Below are 24,046 nucleotides of genomic sequence, written 5' to 3'. Positions count from 1 at the left end.
AATAACCCAACCATGTTCTCAAACCATATTGGTTTGCCCTCACTTTTAATCTCTCAACCTCCAATGATGTATATTTGGGCTATTGTTCACTTTCAAGAATTCCTACACAATCATGAACTTCATTTTGAAAGTTCACACTCATTCACAAGGTCATTCTAAAAAAAGCCAAGACAAAAACAAGTAGAGAAAAAAAATAAAGTAAACAAAAGGAGCAAGAAGAATTTTTAAGGAAATGACAAGAAAAAGAGGAGGAAACAATGTAACAAAGTTACATCACGTATAGCGGGTGTGGAAAGTTTCCAACCACTACTTGACCCTTGTACATGGTTTTTTTTCAAATCCATGCCAAAAAAATAAAAATCAGAAATGCCTGACAATTGGGCCCGGGGCCAGCCCCGGGGCCGCCCGTAGTCAGGTGTAGCACAGAGTAGACTTTAACTACTGTATAGTATAGTATAGTGGCAGTGTTGGACAAGGGCTTTTGAATGGACTAACTTTCAACCCTTTAGCACTACTAGTTCATGAGATATTCCAATGTAATGGCGAAAATTTGATGGTTGGATTTTGGCCTTGGAGGTCAAGAAAAATTTTGTGCCTTTGCGTTTTACGCCGCAGTGAGGCAAGTGGCAGAGCCACGACTGGGCTCATCCAATAGCCCCAGTCCATGCGCATCTTTTGAGGTGCTTCGGAGCCTGAAGGTGTGACTGGTGTGTAGGGTAGAGCACAAAAACCAAAAATTGGGTCAGATCAGACGCATCCGTAGGCAAAAGCCAGGGTCCTCATCCAGGGGATCAAGGAAGAGATTACTTTATCTTTTAGTCAGGAAGCTGCTCTAAAGATATGAAGTGAATCACTAGTCTTATTATTATAAGACTTTTGATTATGTACTTCAAATGAACTTCATTACAGATTCTTTCCGATGAGGAAAGAATCCAAAAGGGACACAGGACAGACTATAAGTGAGTTATGAAACGTAACACAAAGAAAATAACAGGCATAGCACAACACAGAATTGAACATAAACTCTCAGGTCACAGATGACCTATTCCCAACTTAGAAAGAAAAGAAAGAAACTCATTTAAACGTAACTCAACACATTTACTAATCTGTCTTTATTTACACCTAAAGCATCTTCATCTTCTTGCGATCTTGATCATAATTTAATTTAATTTGACACACACCAGAATGGGATATGAAATATCACAACAGAATGCAAATAGATCAAGACCAAGCTCAACTTGCTCAGCATTGGTATGATGACTATCTCACCACAAACACTAAATATGAATCCAAGTTCAAACATAGATTGTGATTGAATAAACAACTTTGTTTAAAAATAATTCAAGGTTTACAAGTACATACAAAGTTTGAGCTAGGAAGTTGAGGTGTTGTGTTTTGAACATTGAGTTGAACATTCTTGAATTGTGATGTCTTGAAGTTTGAGGTTTTGAGAACAGCAGTTTTGACTTGATTATCCTGCAATAAATCAAGTCGTAGGCTTGCGTAGATTTGGACATGGGCAATGCAAGATTTGACTTGGTCGTAGGGACCGCAAGTCTAAAACAGGTCCATCAACACCGGAACCGCTACGAAACGCTCCGGATTCTGGGCACCCTAGAGAGCGTTGGCGCAGGCTCCAAAATGAACTGCTGCGCACTCAATCGCTATTTTTTTAAAATAAAATCCTCAGGCGATATCGTAGTGCAGTAAGCGCTACGATATCGCTATATATCGCGCTATGGGGCCAGAATCAAGATGTTAAAAAAATCAATTGCACTTTAGATGTAGGTGACAGTGCACTATCAAGAATCAAGAAGCCAAAGGAAAACAAAAAAGAGAGATGAAAACAAGTTTTTTTTGATTTTTATGAAGCGACCTTTTGACATATAAAGAAATAGAAATTTGAGATACCATTTGAATTTGTATCGATTTTGAAGTGTATAAAGTGTTTGAGATAAGACTATCGATTTTTTTTTCTTGCTGTTTCATTTTTTTTTCTATTTTGTCTATATAGCCTTGAAGTACCTTAGCAGCTTCTGCAAAAACTCCCTCAGGGATTATCCCCTCCTTTAGCCAAGCTTGCAAACCAACTAAACGCTCCATGGTCTTAGGCAACATGCTGCCTCGAGAAGGTGAACAGACGTCGGCAGCGGCCGAAAACGTGCGCTCACATGCGCAAGACGTAGCTGATATTGCTAGATAGTCGCGAGCAAGGTTGGCAAGAGTAGGGTAACGGTGTTCGTGGTCCTGTAAGTAAATCAAAGATTAAGTCAGCGGGAATGATAGAAAGAGTAGACAGAAGAAAGACAAACCTTCCACCATTCAAGGGGGGTTTGATCTTTTCTAATTTTATCATGACCCTTCAAATAATCTTCAAGCTCTGTAGAGGTCTTGTTTGTGTTGACATCGGATTGTCCAAATATATCATATTCATCAGGCTCCTCAGTATCGTTGTCGTTTTCGGCGGTTGGGGTTGGCTTGCGGACAGCAGTTTCTTGCACAAGTTTATCAAAAGCATTCTTAATCAATCGGTTAGCTTCAGCATCATGTTCGGGATAATAAATGGTAAAGAACTTTGTTCAAAAGCGCGGGTTGAGGACCGTGGCAAGGACAATTGCTTCAGAATCGGCGGCTTCATCTCGATACTCGTCAAGCCACTTGATCATGACAGAGATCGCATTGTCTAGACTAGGAAGGGAGTAACATTCTTCTTGATGGGCTTTAAGCTCGGTGATAACTCTGTTGTATTCAGCGAGGAGAACACAACCAGTCGGGGTGTCACCCTCGACTCTGGCTGTTGCATCGACAAAGGTCTAAAAGATGCAGTATATTAGTTGATAAGTAAGAATACCAATTTAAAAAAACATTGTCTCACCTTTAACACCTTATTAACCAACTCAACAGCTTCCCATTTGTCTGGTGAGATTGTGACTCCTTTGAAGAAGCGTGCCCTGCGATCGGCCGCAATCATCGAGTTGATGATCTGTAAGACGAATTATCAGTAATTGGTATTGATAATAAGGGTTACCAGATGCCTACGTACCTCTTGTGCCTCGCAAGCCACCTTGCGACTGTCGTAATGACTGGTATTGATAATAAGGGTTACCAGATGCCTACGTACCTCTTGTGCCTCGCAAGCCACCTTGCGACTGTCGTAATGACTGTTCCATCGTCTTTTACAAGGCCTCTTGAGCATACGTCCTTTGTATCCCATACGGGCGGCGCGGAGGAATGATTTGTATCAATATTCCTGGTGGGATCATTGAGATAGAGAGAAAAAGTATTGAAAGGAAGAAACTGACCATTTTGAGGGCTTGTGCGACTATATCTTCCTTGTCACAAGCAATCCCTCCAAATACTTCACCTACTAGATCCTCAACTTCATCTTCGTCATTGAGACCATGGGCCTCATCTGGAAGATTGGCTTCATCCCCTTTGTCCGATTCCTCACCGTACTCAATCGGATCCTCACCGTCATTAACCTCAATTCCAGGAACAGGGAGAGTGGCACCGTGGGGGATAGATGGTTTTGTACGACCAACTGTTTGACCAATGGCCTTGAGACCATGACCGACAACAAGATTGAGTTTATGAGCGTAGCATTGGACATGATGACTCGAGCTATCCCAATCTGCCGGATCTTCAGCGTCTGAAAACATTGAGTCGAGTGTGGCTGCCATTGTTCGATTATTGCCTCCACTATCAGTGGTCTGGGCTACCATGTAAGTATGGTATAATTAGAATAAAATGTGGAAAGAGGTATCGAGATGAAATGTGAAAATAAGTTTCGAGATGAAAAAGATAAAAATGAATTAGAAAAAAGATGAACGAGAAGTGCCACTTATCTTTTTGTGAAGGTTGTGTTTGATCAAGAATTTACCAATGGGTTGAGCGAGAAGAACCCCGAAGTGGCGCCAACTTACCATCTTGAGAGTAAGATGTGTAGATTTGTATTGCCAGTTATCGTCGACGTAATTGGCTGAGGCTCCGACAAATGCATATCGATTTCCTTTTGTCGTCCAAACGTCGTGAATCAAACAAAATCGACCCTTGTTTTCCTGTAATGAGACAAAGAAAACATGATCAGACAAATATTTTGAAATTGGACTAGGGAGAGGTAGAATGTTACTTACTTGCAATCCAGTAATGGCTTTCTTATGCAATTCAGAAAACAGATTGACTGATTGCTGGGAAGCCCATGTCTTAGATCGGACTGTGGCACTTCGATTAACCGAGTGAAAAGCCGCACGCAAGGTAACATCTTCAAACCGAGCCCAAGGGAGGGCTTGTCGAACGATCCACATGACAAGTATCATGTTTAGTAAATCAACGCTGAACTTTGGTCCGCTTACAAAAGAATCCAAAGTGTTGGTTTGTTCCTTTTTCTCAGCCTCGAGTTTCTCAGTGTAGGTGGGTGGTAGATCGAGACCAGCGGGGATAGCTCGGTGTCGCTCCTTGCAGGAAGGTCGAAATTCGTTGCCATCACGATGGCCCCATAGTGCAAAGTACGTGGTTGGTTGCTTAAGGTATGTATTCAAACACCATCGGCATTTGTATGACCGACCCTAGGTAAGAAAGAAGTGTCAGGCACGAGGATCGATATAACTAAACTATAGGATCAGATCACAATCTTACCTTAGGAGGGAAAAAATAAAGAAGCATCTTCTTCACAGCGAGACTTCGAACCTCGTTATATCCGACTTCCTTGTTAGGCTCGACAATCTTGATGTCTGATCCTTGTGACAGGTCCACTTCGTCGGGGACCTCATAGGGCTCGATCAATTGAATCATTAGTATTAAACTTATGAACTAAGTTACTAAACCAAGTCTTACCTCCAGATTAGACTTCTTGACTGGTCGAGCTGTGCCGTCAGAAGTGCTTGGTGATGGTGATCTAGCACGTTTGCTAGTTGATGAGCGAGGCTACAAATAAGGTAAGTTAAGTCAGTCTTGGTTTCATGATTGTAGAATCAAGGAAATGAATGATCTGACCTTTCCTTGTGCGTTCGGTTTCACTTTTGCTTTTTCTGGTCCGTTGGCCCAAGTTTTCTTTTTGATGACGGCCGGAGGGCGTGGTGAAGCACGCCGACCAGCAAGTGGTCCAGCTGCAGTTGATTCATCCTCAGTAGCGTCTTTGGTAGCTGACGAGACAGACAAGGTGAGAGAAGCACACGAGTCTTTGGGTGGGATCACAAAGCCTGGCTGTGTACGAGAGGGGCTAGGTGGGCGAAGAGTTCGGGTGCTTTTACCTGGAACAGAGAGATGGTTTCGAGTCGAACTTTGAGATTGAGAATCAGAGACCATGATTGATCAGTGAATGGAGCCAGATGTTTGATAGAAAAGGAAAACTGAAAAAAGAGAGCTTTCAAAGTTTCGAAAGACACATACCTTTTAAATCTTCAAAAGCTTTGAACGGTGGTGAACCACAAGTTGGCCACCAACCAGCTCCCATAAGGAAGGTAGAGCCATGCATTGGCGTCCATCGATTGATACGGAATGGTAAGGTGATTGTACAGTTGGTATGGTGTTTCTTGATTGAGTGGGAATGTCGAGAGGTGGAGACTCGAGTCAAGTGGCAGAGGGGAAATCAACTACATACAGATGGGTGAAAGGGCTTTCAACCCCAGCCTACCTGTATGTTTTGCTCCGATATATATCGGAGCAACAACCCCGGGCCCAGGTTTTGCAGTGGTGGCTGCGATATGGGAAACTCTGGCCCTGGGTGTCGCTGCGGATCCTCCGCTATGTAATCCAAAGGATGTAGCGGAGGTTTTTATTGCTTCGAAACCGCTCCGAAACCGCCATATATTTCGGAGCGGTTCCGGTATTGGGTCCATACTGGACCTGTCTATATTTTAGCGTTATTGTAACATTAAATCACTTGGTTACGACTCCCATAGTGGATGCTCTTAGAGCACCCACTATGGTTGCACTAACTTGGTGATTTAGCGTTACCGTAACACTTAATTACCCACAGGTCCACTATGGACTTGATTTTGTCAGCCCTGAGTACACATACATGTACCCAAAACTAACTTGTAACATCAAAAACATTATGTATAAAATTAATTACATGTACATACTGAGCTTAGACGGTATGTAGCATGTAATACAATGTACCAAAACACTTATTACATATACATGTACACTTAAAACAACATGTAATATGTAATAAAACACCATTTACACCTCATAACTCAGTGTCAAGAGTTAAAATGCTTATATTACATATTACATATAACATGTATATGTAATCAAACACTGTTAATAATAATCATTAACATATAGTAATGATTAGCCCTGAACCAATGTAGTGATAATAACAAATATCACTACAGTTAGGTTTAGAGAGGAGAGTATATAAACCCCTCCTCTCTCAGCCTTCAGATAATCCCCCAAGCATTTTTATTACACACCTCTTTTAAAGAACCCTTTAAAGTTCAATTGAAGTACACAATCAAGACCCTTATAATAAATAAGACTAGTCACCATGTCTGCCTGGATGTGTCAGGTCAACGTGAGCACACGAAATCACTTTTATTATACCTAAAAAGTTTTTTGTGGGAGTTATCTTTTGCCTCTTGTCCACGAGCCCTTTGTTAGTAGCAGTACTGTAGAGTCACCCAGCACCCCCAAACTTGTATGCGGGTTGACTGCAAAGAATCGGTTGAAGGTTTGGCCTTTGTCTTTGTGCCTATGTAGATCTTACAGAGGTTCAGTTGGTAAGAATAGGAAAGCGCGGCTGTTAGAATATTCTTGTGTGTCTGACTTGTGTCCAGTCTTGCAAGCTGAACAGCTTGAGCAAGACGTGATTTTTTCTTGTTTCTTTTTTTAATTTGTCACTCTCAACATACCTTACTCTTCAAACTTGAGGCCTTGATTCCTCAACACTTATTTCTTGAACATTATCTTACCCCTCTCTCAGCTCCTAGACCAACTGCTCAAACAATACGACTTTCAAAAAAGTGTACCGGCACAAACTCACTGGCAGAAAAGCCAATAGATCCTGGTACCGACCTAGCTTCCATACATGGCCGGTGATGACAATCCAACTGCCGGAGGTGATTCAGGAACTGGGAAAAAGAGACGTATTGATGATGAGGAAGACGAACCGGTGGTGATAGATAGTTCTGACAAAGAGAACAGTGAATCAGGTAAGTTACAAACCAGAATGATTGTCAGCATGCTATCATCTCTCTTCCTTTTGGCTAAATTGGTTCTATGTATTCAATCAGACGAAGGGCTCACATTCGAGGAGACGGTTGCCCGAAAGAAGAAGAAAAAAGCTGCCCGAACAAAAAGAAAGCAAGAAGAGAAGCGAGCCGCGTTGGTAGGAGAATTGGCTGCAGGACATGAAACACCTTCGGCCGGTACCGGTCTATCGCGAGCTTTGCAAGAGTGGTTGAGATTCATGATGGGTATCTCAAGGAAATCAAAGTCAACTCAAGATTCTGATATGCCGAAATCACCTACCGATGAAGAACGTAAAGGATGGATGGACAGAAAGAAGAATTGGGAAGCTCTCATCACGAAGGCAATTGATAAGGCAAAAGAGAAATACATTGCTCGGAAGACCAAGAAGGATCCAAAGTTCAAGCCAAAAGCCACTCAGATCCTTGCAATTGAAAAGGATGCTGCTGACGAGGCCATGTTAACAAACCCCTTAAAACCTGTCTCATTTGTTTCTTCATTGTCGTTCACTGGTCGATCAAAATACACTCATCTATGGGGGACAAAGTGTGAAGGCGCGCTGGCTTTGGCAGGATTTCCTCGATGTACGCTGGATTGGGAAGCCGGTTACGAGACACCTTGGAACTCCTCGATGTCCTCGATCTTGATTGCACAATGGGTCAAATGTGATGAGGGAAATGGGGTGAAAGGTTTTGGGATCTCAACCTCCGATAACACCGCTGAAAATCGAGATGAAATTGTTCGACGCTGGTTTACAAACCAACTCACTAATTACCGGCGCCAAAATGTTTGAGAAGAACTCATAAAAACTCCGGATGGTCGAAAGCAACTTGAGGAGGACAAAGCAATTGAAAAGAGTAAAGAGAGCAGAAGGCGAGCTCTTACAAAGGTACGTTGATTTATTTCATCACATCTATTCCATGAATTCTGACTTGTTTGGTCTTGTGTTACAGATTCATACTGCGCGCATGGATCTAGTCAATGAACTGTTTGGTGAAGATTCGCCTGAAGCGAAGATGGTCTCGTATAAGGAAGTGCATTCCAAAGACGAGGTCACGAGTAGTGCGCGAAGCGCCACACGCTACAAAGTTCGAAAAGAGTGGTGAAGTGCCGAACTGGACACCTTCCTACAATTCTGTGATGCCAGTATTCGCGACCGTGAGGTGAAACCGAGGCTGATCCGAAGAGCTAAACTCATCACCAAACGTGGGACTTATTCTTCAACACCCGATCAAGAGTCCCGTCCACCAAAGGGGTTTCAAAGGTCACTAGTCTCACCAACCTGGTTAAGTGGCTGCACAAAACTCACCGTGATCAGCTTGGGATTGAAAAATCACAACAAAGTGAACATCTCCAAGGCTTTAGAAGATATGGTAAACTTATTACAAACTGAAGGGTCTAATATACAATCAACTCAACCAGTAGCGTCAGGAAGTGGAGTATGAATGGCATCCAGGGCTGCAAGGTCGTGATTATGGATCTCTTGATATTTGAAGTGTGGTTTACTGTATTTCAATTTCTTATTTTACTCTATTCTAAGTTCTCATTTATTGAACTGCGGTATTTCTGATGGCCAGTTTTCTAATGGCCGTATTACTGAGAAATACTTGTACAATATTGATGGTCAAAATGATGTGTTCTCTCAACAATATGATACTTTGTCCTTGATTTATCTTCTTGAAAACCTCCTTTTGAATTGGCTATGTAGAAACTCCAAATATAGTGTGTATATAGTAAGACTGATTCAACTCATGTCCTGATCAATTTTTATTTGTGTGAATTTCAATTTCAAGTTTGCCTCAAAAAGTATTCATTGTGAGGGGCTGAGTTGGCCTGATAAGTTGTAAGCCTGAAATGCTTCAGGTAGTAAGACAGTGACTTAAAAGATGTCAGTGAAAAAATGAACCAAACATCGGGGTAGGGTTCTATACATGTATACTATTGAGTGGGCTGTAGGGCTCAATTGGCCCTCTTGATTCCAGCACAACAACTTACCTGCTTAACACACATTCGATTTTCCGAAACCACCGCAAGTTTATTCACCTTGGTCGGATTAAAAACGTGGCATTGGCCGTCTTTTGGATTGCTGGTTGTACCTTGGAAAAGAGATTGGGTATGTCTATCTTTTTTTTGCTGATGCGAAACAGAGATTGACATGGAACTTATACCATCTTTCATGATACCAATTTGTTTGTCACACTTGAATAGCAATATCAGTCTTAATCATGTTTTCCCTTTGGTTAAACCAATGGCCTATTTCGATCAGAATCACATGCTCTGTCAATGTGTCGAACTCCATTGCAATGACGAGGCTTTTGAATATGATGGTGAAGTCCATATCGGAGTTCTTTTTCACCGCACCAACTACCCAAACCATTTGAAGAAAATTGAAAACTATCAAAAAGAAGAAGTTTCCCCGTCCTTTCAAAGCCAACAAAGACTTACACCAGTGGCTGCGATGGAAACCGATGAACCCTCTCGAAAACGCATACGCTCTCCATCTCCCCCTGATGCGCGTTCCGAATTTCTAGCCAGCTCATCACGAACTCAAAGGCCAACAAAGGCGCCGCGTACAACTAGTCGAAATGATGCTGATGAAGTGGTTGCAACAATAGATACCTCTGGATTCAATATCCCTTTCAAATTCCTGCTGGATATGCGATGTGTTCAAGTTCTATTCCAAATTGTGTCCGATTTTCTGGACGATCGAAAGAGCCATTGGAGCTGCCGGAAAACGCTCAAGTTTGAACGCAAGCGGATGTTACAATTGATGTCTTCTGAGAAATTGAGTGGTCTTTTGAAGGAGATTCCACAATCTATTGAGAAAGTGATCAAAATGATGAAGCTAGATGTCAAAGTGATTCGAGAGGTGTCATGTGTAGTTTGTTTTGCACTTCACGGTCCAGTCAATCAAAATAAAACAAGTACAATTGGGGAGGTCAAAACCTGCAACAACCTGCGAGTTCCATCAAAAACTTCTGCAGAACGTCGAATCATCTGTGGAGCACCTCTCTTCAAGGATCCTTCCCGTACAGTCTTAAATCCAAAAAATAAGCCTCATCAAATCTTTCATTATCAGAGACTAATTGAATGGATGGCGAGAATGCTCAAATTTCCGGTTTTTGAAAAAGTTCTGGAAGCGCATCTTTCAAGGCCTTCACCTGGAGAAGGCGTCTACTCGGACATTTGGGACGGTGATTTATGGAAGACATTTCGCGACATTCATTCAGACATCTTCACTCGCAAAGCTGGCAATGTAGTATTTGGTTTGTATTGTGACTGGTTCAACCCCTTTGGGAAGGGATCAGCTCGGAGTCATCCTGCAGGAGTGGTCCTCCTGATCTGCCTGAGCTTACCACCAGACCTACGCTACAAATCCAAGTATACTTTTTTGTATGGCATCATCCCTGGTCCAAAAGAACCAGATTACAACAATTCTCACCACCATTTCCAACCACTCGTTGACGAGCTTAACAAGCTTTGGACCGGTGTGCGTTTCACTCCAACTTCACTGCACGCACAAGGGCGATTAATATGTATGGCTCTGTGGCCTCTCATAGCGGATACTCCGGCCATGAACAAAATCTCAGGTTTTTCATCCCACAACTCGACAAATTTTTGTCGCAATTGCTATCTTCCACAGGGCGAAATTGATCAAGTAGACATCAACACGTATAAAAAGCGCAACAAATCAGCCTTCAATTACCACTCAAGATCATGGCAAAAGGCTCCTTCAGCTTCCGCTCAACAAAAACTAGTCAAAAAAAATGGGGTCCGTGCAACACCCTTCTCACAGCTACCCTATTGGCAACCCATCAAGTTCACCACAATTGATGTGATGCACTGCCTAGCTTTGGGAATTCTCAAAGATATCTCGACAAATTTTTTCTGTATACCTTTTGCAGCAAAAGAACTTGAAAAGCAACATAATATCCTGACATACTCAGGCCATCACGATCCTGCCCCAATTCTTTCGACTTGCTACCCTGCTCCCAATGTTACAACAAATCCATTTGAATTTTCCTTTCCTTCTACCGATAGCCAGACTGATACCAGTGACACATCTGGAAGCCGAACTCGGTATCCTCGGGCAGTTAATACTCGGGCTTGGAATATAATTCCATCCAATAGCGAAAATACCGACCCCCTTGAAATTACATCAGAATCGTCCAACACAACAGCAAGCACAGTCACTGCCGCTCCAGGTCCCAAGATTACTCCTCACGAGCTTGACCTGGTACACCACACCATCCGAACCACCCCCGTTCCGTCTTGGCTTACTCATGTTCCACCTAAATTTGGAATGGCGAGCTGTGGTACCCCTAAAGCTGCCAAATGGCTGGTTTTTTACACTGTATTCATGGTCTTATCGCTTGTTCCATATCACCATAACGCAGAACCCGACTCGGATTCTTTCAAGCTCCAACAAACCATTGTTTTGATAATTCAGATTACCAATATAGCCTTCTCTCGGGTCATGCACGAGCACGATATCAAAACCCTTGGTGTACTTCTCCGACAATTTCGAGAGCATGTCCAAGCCTCTTGGCCTGGTGTTCGATCTACACCAAATATGCACTATTCTCAACACCTTCCAGACCAATGTCGACGTCTTGGACCCCCTCAATACCACGCAGCTTGGGCAGGTGAACGTATTATTGGCTCATTAGTCCAAACCCCCAAATCAGCTTGTTCAGGTGAGTTTCTATGTTGGCTTCTGTATTTTACTTGTTGTTATTAACTGTCTACACTTCTTTACATAAAAATAGGAAATGTAGGACATACCCTGATTCAAAGGCATGGGCAGCGAGCAATGTTTCGACATCTTTTGACCAACATGCCTAAACCTGATCAACTGCAGCTCGGGCTGGAAACTCTTTCCATCTCAACCGAATCTAAATGGTGTCCTTTCTCACCCACCAACAACATCCTCCATGTGATTATGAATGTTTTATCAAAAATGGGCCTTTTACAACCGGATGGTACACTCCCAGCATTACCAACCACGCACTACTGGAAACATGCTAGCAAAGTTTACTCACCAACATCAATACATCGGGGGAACAGCTGTGTCCAGCTACATCAGAACGAGTTTGGACTCATTCAAAGTATCTTTCGCCTGGTCAACACGAGTCAGGTTTTCTTTCTCATTCACTGCTTTTGCCCCCTACAAGGTACCAATATACTGTGTAACCCGTATTGATTAATACCACATCTCAAAGCAAATGTCTTCTACCGAGATTCATCTATAACTAAATGTATCACAAAAGACAATCTCTTCGGACACTGTGTGGTTTTTGAGACCGCTCCTGAAACCTTTGGAATTTCCAAAGCCACTAACATTATTGTTAGCCTAAGAACCATGGTTTGTCACTTTGAAACCGTCACCAGTTTGACATTGAAGCTAATCAAACACTTTTTTTGAACGTTCTCAGGCAATCGTTGACATGGCATCAACTCTTGAGCAACTCGATATATAGGTAGTTTGAATGAGTACTCAACAACCTTGAATCGTTCATTTCCCAAGTTCATTGTATCAAACCACTACCTGGTATCTTACAAATAAACCCTTCCCCTGTAAACTGTAGTTTGATTATAATTTTGTAATTGTATACAAATACATGAAATACAACAAAACAAGATTTTAGAGCAACCACATCCCAAAATCAAGAGTGAGCACATCCACAGATTCGATGGAAGACAATAACAGTTTGAAAATATGTTTTGGATTTTAAGCTATTTATATTTGTTCACATTACAATCACACTAGGGCGGTTCAAGATGACTTTTGCGAACGTCCTGACCTAGAGCCCCGATCTGGTTTTTTAGGGGTGCGCGAGCTTTAAAATTTTGTTTCGCGGCCGCGTGAACGGTCTCCAATTTGAGCTTTACGGCCTTTTAAAAGCACGTACAACACATTGTCCCATCTTTTTTTTGGTACAACGATTTCTCAACTGTTGTTTTTTTCCTTTGAAATTTTTTTCAATGTGATAGATGGGAACATGAGAACCAACAGGCTACAGCTCATCCCCATCTTTCATATCCACGATCTTCATCCCCAAGTAATTCAACTCAATCAATCTTTTGAATTCCAATACCTTTCTCCAAAGCATGCCTCGCGTCTCCGACAGAGCGTCTGCGCTGCGTGGCCTCACCCATATGTACCTTTTCGCCCACACAACCTCAGAGATACGCATCCCCGGTACAACACCTGACCCCGAGAACCCTAGCGAGGGGGAAATCCTCTTTCGTGGCGATCCACATTTGTCCAGCTTATACGACGAACTCTTTGACGCCGAACAGCAGTGGGGTGAGCTGCTCAGCCAGGTCACCTCAAGACGTTACCTTAACGAGCGTATACGGACCCCCCTGCCTACGGCCTTCGATCTGCGAGACATGCTGCGCACCCGAAGAACCGACTTCCGGCAGGCTATGCGAACGACCCCGGAGGGCTTTCAAGCTTTACTTAATATGATTCACTCTCATCCCATCTTCGTATCGACTGGGAACAATCCCCAGCCGCCGGTTGAGAAACAACTTGCTATCACGCTCGAGCGTCTTGGCAGCAACGGCAACGGCGCTGCTGTGGGACGGTTTGCACGCAATTACAAAATCGGTAGAGGATCAGTAATCAATTGTACAAGACGTGTAATTTCGGCGATTTTAGATGTTGGAGCTCATTATCTGTCATGGCCCAATGGAAATCAACGGAAAGCAATCTCAAAGGTGCTTGAGAGAGATGGATTTCCGGGTTGCGTGGGCTTTGTCGACGGGACAACGATACCACTGTTCCAGCGTCCTGGTCGCGATGGCGAGGTGTTTTTCGACCGCAAGCATCAATATTCTCTTAACGTGCAGGTTGTTTGTGACTGCGACAGAAGAATCACGTATGCGTATGCAGGTTGGCCCGGCTCGTGCTGTGACAGCACGGTTTATTCAAAGACTGAAATTGCAATGCATCCGGAAAGATATTTTGATAAAGGTAGGCGCTTGTTTTCTGATTGTACTTGATTCCTCGGATTCTGACCAGATCTCTTATGTTTGCAGATGAATACATTGTCGCGGATTCTGCGTACATACCTTCGGAAACTGTCGTTCCGTCTTACAAGGGTCAAGCCGCCGAAATCGAAAGAAACAAGGATTTTAATTGGTGTGTAGCAAAAGCTCGCGTTCGAAACGAGCATTGCATTGGGATACTCAAATCAAGATGGGCATCGCTCCAAGGGTTACGATTAGCTTTGAATAGTCGTAGTGATATGTATCACATCTTACGATGGATTCGCTGCTGCCTCATCTTACATAATATGCTCGCGGATTTAGGAAATGCTTGGAATGACGATGATTACGATAGACTTTTGAGGGAGCCCGGTGACGCGGGAGTTCATCGACGCGGAGCGGCAGTGCAGGACTTGGATTTCATTGAAAGGGGCCGGGCCAAGAGAGAATGTGTTCGAGACCACGCCGTCGCCTACAACTGGCAGAGCGGTGGCCTCCCCATTGTATCCTAGCGACTATCCTTCTCTCGTGGTTTTTTAACATGTATCTGTTTATTTTTTTGGTCGTCGTTGTGGTGGGTAGGATCTAGATTACTGGCTAGCACCTGTCCTTCTCTCCTGTTTGTTCTCGTGTATCTGTGTATTTTGTTAGTGTTTGATTAGTATGTGTTAGCTCAAATCATTGGTCTTGTGAATTTGTTCGAATTGTATTGGACCTGTGTCAAATGCGATCCAAAGATAATGTTAGAAAAACACCTTCACTTTTCCTTCACATGCCAAGTAAAGTTTTTTTAATACGTATCACTGAAACAAAGGGAATTTCAGAGTGAAGTTTTTTTGATGCGCAACTGAAACAAAGGGAATTTCAGAGTGAAGACAAAGGGAATTTCAGAGTGAAGTTTTTTTAATGCGCATCACTGAAACAAATTTTCCTGATGTTTCATGAAAACACAAACTGAGATTTCATTGCGCAAATACATATACAGATAGCTTTGGATTACTAACAAGCATTCATAACCAAAGTAAAAACAAGTCACAAGGATTCACAACCAAGTAAAACAAAAAAACACAAACACAACAAGGAATGAAAAAGGAATGACGGCGAGGTTGGGTAACAGGAAAGGGTAACACCACGAGGGACACAAAAATGAAGGACGGCGAGGCGGGCGAGTGAGGTGAGGAACAACAGGGGAAGTTGGTGGTTAGGCAGGTGGAAGAGAAGCGTGTCAGATGGCATGACTAGATCAGGAAAAACATGGGGTTGATAAACAGCAAAGTCAGTGTGAGTCACGGGTGAAAAATAGGTAAGGTACTCACCCATTCTCCTCGGCAGGGTAAATAAGTCGGAGGTACGCTTCGAGTTCTTGCGGTGTTTTACCTTCCAAAACCATTTGCTCACAGAAAGCCTTCCGCTCCTTACGTGTCTCTTCAGCCAAACGCCTTGAATCAATTTCGCGTTGCTCTTCACGGTTCAAGAAATAGTGTTCCTTAGTCCAGCTGAGAGTAGATTTACGATCTTCTAAATCTGCTTGGATTCGAGCTTCATCCAACTTAAGTCTGGCTTGGTCTAATTGTTCGCGCGAGTGTTGGGCCTTTGCAAATACCTCCATCTTCGCATCGTTTGCCTGTTGGATAGCTGAGGCCAGTGCATGCTTGTGGTCCTTCACATGTACATTCGAAGGGTCGATGGAGGGCAATGGGTCCAGGCCGCGGCGAGAAAGAGGGGCGCGGACATTTTGGCTAGCACTCCTAGCAGCCGATTGCGTTTTAGTAAGGGGTACGGCATCGGGTTCGTCATTTGAACTCGAGTCCAATGCTCTTTCTTCCGCGGTGAGAGCATACTGTCCTGATCGTTTCTTGGTTTGTTTGCCGGAATGCTTTGGGTGAGATGTTGACTTAGCAGCCGATTGCGTTTGAGTAAGGGGTACGGCATTGGGTTCGTCATCTGAACTCGAGTCCAATGCTCTTTCTGCGGCGGTGAGAGCATATTTCTTCGCTGATCGTTTCTTGGTTTCTTTTCCGGGCTGCTTTGCGTGAGATGAGGACTTAACCATATTACCAAGGTCAGCACTTTCACTTAGGACTGGCTGAAGGACCGGGCTTGGATCGATAGGCTGAAGGACTGGGCTTGGGTCGTCTCTGGTCTCATCGCGTCCTTTCGGGGTAGGGGGAGGGGAACTGAACTCATTATCAAGGAAGCTGCGATAATGTTTCGTGAGGGCCTCAGGGGTTCCAGCCGTGTTTTCCTTGGTGGGTCCATGACCTTTTCCAATTGAAGGAGCATCAGGCGATGGTGATAATCGTTGGGCATTGTATATCTGGACGTCCGGCAAGGGCCCGGCTGCGTTTTCAAGAAGTGAATGCAAATGTCAGTTCACAGGTCATTGTTTTGGACAAGATGACAATGAAAAAAGTACCAAGAGGGCCCCTAGAGTGGTCATGGCCATCAGTGAGATCTCCATCACTATCGTTTTCCGAGTAATCGCCATCTTGAGAGCCGAGTCCAGTGTCCAGAATGCCAAAGGGGTTTACGTTGCCTTTGTCACGAAAGAGTGCATCCATTTCAGGATATCAGGGGCACATTGACTCCAACAATGCCTCCATGGTATGAAGCCCACGCGCGTGGTGCTTGGGTTCAAGGCCCGCTCCAGTCTTCGCACTCAAGGATTTCGCGGATTGATATTTGCCTTTGTATCTTCGGAGGCGAAGAAGGAGAGTTCTGCCAGTCAAGTGCATGTCGGTGGAGTTGTACCGTTCATTGTAATTATTGTTGAGTTTAATCGCTAGGGTGTTCAATAGGGTCTTGGGGCTCATAGGCAGGCCAGTAACCTTGGTTTGGCTGCCACCACCAAAAAGCGAATTGAGCACATTAGGCTTTGCGAGATATGCAAGGATGGTCTTGTAGTCGACTAGGTCGAAAGGCGGGCTGTCACTTGTTGCACGTTTGCCGCTAGTTGCCGTGGCCTCTTTTTCGGCGCGTTTCTTTGCTGCGAGACGGGAACGTTTCACAGCTGCGGGAGTGGGTCTTGAGCCAACCACATGTCCGGAGAGCGCTAGGTCCGCGGCTATTTGAGCCTTGGTTCGGCGGGGTCGTCGAGTCCCGTTTTGAGAGCGTTGAGGTGAACTCGTCGGCGAGTTACGCATTCTCGTAGAATGATATGTAGCGGTCAATGGCTATGAGGCAATAAATCAGTGAAACATTAATGATTGTTGACCGGATTTGCAGACAAGAAGAAATAAACCTACCGGGACAGCAAGTTGAGCAGACCACGAGGATAGGCGAAAACGGGAATTTAAACGCAGAAACAAATGTGATCCAAGAGAGGAGCAAACCACGAGGATAGGCGAGAAGGCGAAATAAAAGGCAGAAATCACTGTGATCCAGAGGAACAAGTCACGAGGGTAGGCGAGAAGGGGAAATGAAAGGCAGAAATCACTGTGATCCAAGAAATCGTTGCGGATGTTCTACTTGACAATCAGTATCTCATATAATAAATAACCCTGACACCAAACGAGGAATTGACCGTTTGGAAATCAAAGTTGCTCGTTACTTGACCGGTTTTTGCGTGGACCAAACAGTTCGCGAGATCAGCCGCTTTCAAACCGCTTTCTTTTTTCCGATACGAATCAAGTAAATCTTGAAGAATGACCTGATGAGTCAGCACTGAAAGACCTGATAAGAGGAACAAAGCGTTTGATAAACCCTGGAAAACCCTCGTATGTAGATCCTGGTAGTTGGAACTCGTTTTAACTTACGGGAATCGTGGCCGGCGAAGTGGCTTTGAAAGACGATCCGAGTTTGTGAAAAAGACGCGTCTCCGAAATTCTCAAGAAGGATCTTACTAACTCATTGGTTTTTAGCACAGCAGTTGTCACGCGTAGCTCTTTACCATCTTATCAAAAACCTATGATCTGTTTGTATTTCGATCTTTCTCTTTTCCTCACTGATTTGTATCTTTTAGATTCATCCACTTTGTTATCACGGTTTTCTCCAAAATCCGTTTCTCCTTTTCTCTCCATACAAAGTCATTTAGATACAAATTTTTTACCCACCATCCCTCCCTTTTCTCTATTGGGGGTTGTATTCCTTTATCACTAGGGACATGATCGTTGTAGCTTCCGCCCCATCGGGCTTTTCGGTTGTTGCAGTTCGAGTCAGACCCTCCGGGGCCGTCATGCGTAATTTAGCGGTTTTTATGAGCAAACTCTCAAGTCTGATAAAAGCCCAACGTGCCAATACTATTCCCAACATCCAATTCCAATCAATGATGTGAATGCTTGTCGAGATGCCACGCTTGAAGAGAGCCAAAGTGTCGACCTGCTATGTGGAATTTGAAAAGCGAATCAAATCGATGTGACGAAAGCTGGGGAGTTGATGGTCAGCAACTGATCACCAACCTGAAGATCCAAACCTGATGTCTTGAGTACCGTTACGGTCCAATCTACGGCGTGAAGGAAAGCCTCATACTGCTGACTCCGCCAAATCAAGCCAATCTTTTCGTACTCTACTTCAGATGGCTCCCATTCTGTCTCAGAGCAGCAATCTGCATCAGGGATCAACTGTAATGCAGGTTGACCAAGATGTCGCAGGCTCGATTCCTTTCGATATTTAAATAACTGTCAAAATTAAGGTCAATTGTTGCAAACTGACATACATATGCTGATAGACCAACTTGCTCACCACCCTTTTTTTCTTATTTTTCTCAACCTTGCGAATCTTTTCAGGTTGGTTTCGCCCAGATTGGATGTCAAAAGCTCGTCCACGGATCCATCGTGTGACCATTCCTTCAGCTTTTGATTCCGTCATGTGAGATGGATTTATTCCTGACTTAGAAAATAAACCTTGCTTCTTTGCATTTAACCAGTGCTTGATCAATAAGGATGTCATCACCCGATTCCAATGAGTACCTTTGTTGAGGGTCCAGTCAAAGGTAAATCGCAAGGCGCCATACTTTTGGAGGTCGGTAGAGAATAAGGCTTTGGTAACAGCCCACTTATCTTCGGTTGAGGTTGAACTATCAAGTCCGGGATGGAATAGCCTCTGATCTTCCATGATGATTTCGTGAGTTGGATTATCTAACTGCGCGTATTCTTCTGGAGTAGGCGGCGCTGGGTATTCTTTGCTGATACAATTGTAGTCCAAAAGATTTCGAATAAAACCCGATAATGCGCGACATGATGGAGTGTTTGCCTTTGGAAGACTGGCGGCGACTAATGCATTGTTCTCCTTCAGGGACCTGACAGGTGCACCCTGTTTCCAATTTCGCGGTGTCTTTTTTCCGTGAGCTGAGTATTTCAAAAAATTGACTGTAATGATCAGGAATACAAGATGAGACTATTTGATAGATGATCATGAACGTGACAAACCCATTTCTGATCACTCTAAGAAAGTAAATTGGATCACTGCAATAATTCAATTGGTGAGCTCAAGCTGACAAATGATTCGACTCCAAAGATAAAATGGATTGAGATTGCTTCCCTCATTGCACTTATAAAGTACGGCTTGGGTAACAACTGTACGCTTTGATCGCATCTACAATTCTTTGTCCATAGCTCAGATACTCGATGTTGTCTTTCAACTTCTTCAAAGCGAATTACAAAGGATCTCAATCATGCTTCGGAAAAAGAAAAGCGTCAAGAGTCACTTTTCAAGGGATGAGACCGGCAGGATCGATCAAGAGAGGTTCGGGACTGTACCATAATTGTGCTCTTCTGATAGACGTTTGTAAAGCACCCATCAAAGGTAAACGACTCATGTCTAGTCCTGGCTAAGACAAAAATTAGAAGTTGGACAAACGGTCAGGGTCCATGTAACTGGGTTTACAGCTGAAAGCGATGTCCGATCTAAACTGAATGGGTCTAGGAGAACCCTTGCATTATGTTTTGATCCTGTTCAAAAGGGTTCGTTGAACTCGTACAATAAAGGTCAACAAACTCATTTGATCGGGCGTATACAGTGCCCAACCACAAAGTGACGGCGGTTGATACTGCTCAAGGTGCCTCACTAACACACAAAGGCAACACTCAACATCGGGGAGTAAGGCTAGTCTGAGTGGTTGGATCAAAAAAAAAATTGTTTGATATTTCTTGTCAAGATCTCCGTGTGCTCACGTCGACTTGACACATTCAGGCAGACATGGTGAGTGATTCACTTCACTTCTTTAAGGAAGTTCCTGACTAGAAGATAAAGTAATTTCATCCTTCATCCCCTTTCTTTGGATCCTCTACTTCCTCCAAGTAGATTCCTCAGGTTAGTGACCTTCAAATAAACTCCAGGTTAGTCACCTTCTGAACAACTACAGGTTGGTGACCTTGAACAACTTCAGGTTAGTAACCTTCAGAACAACTATAGGTTAGTGAACTACATCAACTCCAGGTTAGTGACCTCCTGAACAACTACAAGTTGGTGACTTATTAAACAACCAGATTTGTGACCTATACATCACTCTTCAATCTGTTACCTTGAAGACTGAAGGAAAGCCCTGGATCCAGCTTTCATAAGTACTATCCTTAGTAATTATAATCTCCCTTCAGGAGACATTTAATTGTAGCCTGTCTGGAATTACCCAAACAGGCCAGTCCTCTTCCTCTCTATCTTTCTCTTTATAAATTTATTGTAATTACATTATATTTGAAATATACATATAATTATTTAAACTTATAAAGCCCACCTAGCCATATTAGTGAGCCTTGAGTATCCTTTTGAATACCCAACCCTCACAGATTTAGACCTGCGGTCCGTACTGCCGCCTTAAATCTTGCACCCCACGTGCTCAGATCTACGCAAGCCTACAACTTGATTTATTGTAGGATAATCGGTTGTCAACTGCCTTTTCCAAAACTGCAAACCCCAAACTCCACAATTCAAGGCTTCAAATCTCATCGTTCAAATCTCAACACCTCAACTTCAAGGTTCAAACCTCAAAATCATCCTCAAAAGTCAACTTCAAACTAATTGAATTGTTGATTTATTTAAATAATTTCTCAATTCCTTTCTTAATCAATCATTCAACATTGTTTGTTGTTTTGATAATATGTAAGAATTCATCTGGATTGAAATATCCTGATTTAAAGATTTCATGAGTTAAAATCAGTCATGTAATTGTATATCTTCAATTCTTTGAGCTTGACTTCATATCTAGTGTTACTGTTAGGTGCGAGAGATTCATCATATAGTTTCCGTGCAGGTTGAGTGCGGTCTTGATAGGTCTTGATCAATTCAGATGTGAGTGTGAGGAAGTGGAGGTGGTATGTGAGGTTTATCAAACAAGAAGTTAAGACCGGTTGGTCTTATTCTTGTTGTTCCTCTTGTTATTGGAAGACTTCAAAAGGTCATCAACTTTTCTTTGCACATTGTGATGATGAGATGATTGATCTTTGGATAAAAATTATGAGGAATGAGATAATTCATTTCAAGATCATACCACTGTGGATCTGGTTGACTCGGAGTGATTTGTTGTTGGGAAATCAGATCGTAAAGCAGCTCATAGTGGATTTCATGCATTCACTAATTTAGCTGTTACACGCATGATTAAATTTTGTGGTTGGGACCGCAAATTTTACGATAAAACACGTTCACCATAGTGGGTGCTCTTAGGATTTTGGATAACTTGAAAAAGATCTTTCTTTTTTTTTGAATAATTATTATTCAATCTTTTGTTTGTAATTACCTTTAGGCATTTAGACCACCCAAAGGAAGCAGTGACCCTCCATAAACAACTTTGTGCAATCACTCTGTTTTGGAATTCAGTGTAAGTATGGAGTCATTTAGAGTCGAGCTTCTTGTGGTTTTGCAACAGCGCTGGGCAGGCATTTGATCCCCCTCCCTAACCCCCTATCCTAGAGTCAACCGGAGTCACGGGGGAATTACATATGATTTCACATGTGTAAGTCCTGATGACTCGGACCTCGGGTTTTAAAAAACTCCGATTTCCACTTCGAGGCCTTTTGGACACCATCAAAACCAAAGCCAATTGACCACCATCACAGCTGATATTTAACTTCCAATCCATCGTTTTAATCATCGCCATACTATCAGCCCATCTATTTCGTATTCTCGCATTATGTCCTTGAACTCAAACGACAAAAAAGACTGCGATCTATGTTTCATTGTTAAAGCTCGACCCGACCTGAATTGTTTTAAACCACCTGATTCAATTTTACATGATAAAGCTTATTGGGACGAGTTTCTCACTCCCGTAAACGAAGAATGTCCATCTAGCCAGAATAACGCTCCACACAATCCTCCAACCTCACCCCCCGAGTCTATTGAAAACCCCACATCCGGTCCTTCATCTGAGCTAAGTCACAAAAAACGCTCCAAACGCCGCCCATCATCGAAGGCTAATCGAGGCAAACCAAAGCGACGCGCTTCTCTTCACGACTCGGACGACGAACCTATAATATCCAAGGCTCGTCATAAGCCAACTAAATCAAAACGTAGAACATTATCAGAATCATCGGATAATGAGGATGACGTGGATGATCTATTTTTGTCGGATTATTCTGAACCTGAAACTAAATTACGATCAAAAAATGAATTAAATACCAAATACTCTAAATTTCGTAAAAACCGTCATGTACATAGTCAGAAGAGGGCGATGACGAAGGAAGTGCTATCAAGAAGGATTGTGCCGGATTCGGAAGACGAAGATCAAACTAGACCAGCTTTGGAGCCAAGTGGAAGTGAAAGTACATCCGAGGAGGAAAGTAGTACCGATGATAGTTTGACCGATAAAGATGAGATTGCGAAAAGAGATGCAGAATTCATTGTCAACGATATGGCCGATAAAGCTAAAGCTGTTCGCATCCAAAAACAATTGGCTGCGAATATCCCAACTCAGTTCCAAATGAATAACCTCGATGATTTAGGCAATTTCAAGCTTGTCTGTAAGTCGTTACTTTGTTACTTTTCTTGCAGTCGAGATATTAATTTGTATTTCTTGTGTCCTATGACATCAAAGGCAGGTATCTGCTCAATCGCATCTTCTTACCTCATACAAATTGGTGGAAACGTTAGTGTTCTTAGGAACCCCCTCTTCTATCAATATCACTAATCCAGACCACGAACTGCTTGGATGACAGGTGCATCCGCATATCGGCAAAGCTATGCGCGAATAAGCACAGCTGTCATCGGACCCAGGATATCCCTCCTCGAGTATGCCTCTTATGCTTCACTATCTTTGAGTCTCGTTGGTTGTACCTTATGTGTGGCATCTCTTTCAGTTCTGCCGCTTGGATCCCTGTCTTCAGACAGGCTCTACAATGTCGGCCCCGTATCATCAAGAGCCTTCTGAATCAGCATCGTGTCGGTTGTGATGCTTGTAATAATCGTACCAAGCACAGTACCTTTACGATCATCTTGAATGTAGGTCGCTCTGAGTCTCATCATCTTCAAAAGTCATCTCAACTCATGATGCTTTTTGGTCGTTTCAGGGTCATAAGTATCATAATATCAACTTGGATAGAATTTCAAGCGACTCTAGTAGTGAGAGCAGCGATGATAGTGATGCACCTCCGACCAAGAAGTTTCGCTCGGCTAACCAGCCTGACCAGTACAAATTCATATGTGGACAAGATTGTGCCACCAAAGCATTTGAATTTCATCATTTCAAGCGTGAGTATCTCATAATTTGTATCCAACTGATTCTATTTTTCCTCATATAATCTTGTTAGCAATGGATACAATACTGACCAAAATCATTGAAAATGGCCAATTTTTTTGGCAACTTTGTACACTTGATGACATTGGTCATGTGGGTTTGATGTCTGGGATGGAAATCTAAATCATCAGATTGGCACTACAATCTACTTGCAAAATTGAATGCAGAAGTTAAGAGTTTATACCTAAATTTTTTTCT

General features: G+C 43.0%; 4 protein-coding genes across 4 annotated transcripts; 3 read left to right on the top strand and 1 right to left on the bottom strand.

Annotated features, from left to right (window-relative positions):
• Window positions 1-7,030: 7,030 nt before the first annotated feature.
• MELLADRAFT_108347 (uncharacterized protein) lies at window positions 7,031-12,671 on the top strand (the record flags this gene model as incomplete). The annotated part of the gene is made up of 14 exons (XM_007412278.1): window positions 7,031-7,154; window positions 7,236-7,703; window positions 7,989-8,080; window positions 8,145-8,293; window positions 8,339-8,630; window positions 8,985-9,034; window positions 9,148-9,304; window positions 9,458-10,220; window positions 11,139-11,396; window positions 11,655-11,888; window positions 11,961-12,223; window positions 12,259-12,328; window positions 12,414-12,556; window positions 12,627-12,671. 14 exons carry the CDS (start codon window positions 7,031-7,033, stop codon window positions 12,669-12,671), a joined length of 3,108 nt encoding a protein of 1,035 aa, XP_007412340.1.
• Window positions 12,672-14,450: 1,779 nt separating this feature from the next.
• MELLADRAFT_56643 (uncharacterized protein) lies at window positions 14,451-14,917 on the top strand (the record flags this gene model as incomplete). The annotated part of the gene is made up of 1 exon (XM_007412279.1): window positions 14,451-14,917. One exon carries the CDS (start codon window positions 14,496-14,498, stop codon window positions 14,697-14,699), a length of 204 nt encoding a protein of 67 aa, XP_007412341.1.
• Window positions 14,918-18,255: 3,338 nt separating this feature from the next.
• Window positions 18,256-19,557, bottom strand: MELLADRAFT_88740 (uncharacterized protein; the record flags this gene model as incomplete). Its single annotated transcript, XM_007412118.1, has 4 exons — window positions 18,256-18,507; window positions 18,585-18,785; window positions 18,868-19,472; window positions 19,554-19,557. The coding sequence occupies 4 exons, from the start codon at window positions 19,555-19,557 to the stop codon at window positions 18,256-18,258; spliced, it is 1,062 nt and encodes a 353-aa protein (XP_007412180.1).
• Window positions 19,558-22,249: 2,692 nt separating this feature from the next.
• On the top strand, window positions 22,250-23,971 carry MELLADRAFT_88739 (uncharacterized protein; the record flags this gene model as incomplete). Its single annotated transcript, XM_007412280.1, has 6 exons — window positions 22,250-23,075; window positions 23,150-23,200; window positions 23,271-23,343; window positions 23,412-23,553; window positions 23,622-23,802; window positions 23,862-23,971. 6 exons carry the CDS (start codon window positions 22,250-22,252, stop codon window positions 23,969-23,971), a joined length of 1,383 nt encoding a protein of 460 aa, XP_007412342.1.
• Between the last annotated feature and the right edge of the window lie 75 nt (window positions 23,972-24,046).

This window comes from Melampsora larici-populina, assembly GCF_000204055.1.
Source record: "Melampsora larici-populina 98AG31 unplaced genomic scaffold MELLAscaffold_29, whole genome shotgun sequence".
Taxonomy (NCBI): domain Eukaryota; kingdom Fungi; phylum Basidiomycota; class Pucciniomycetes; order Pucciniales; family Melampsoraceae; genus Melampsora; species Melampsora laricis-populina.
The sequence above is the reverse complement of the archived record's forward strand: the minus strand, read 5'-3'. Positions and strand labels throughout refer to the sequence as shown.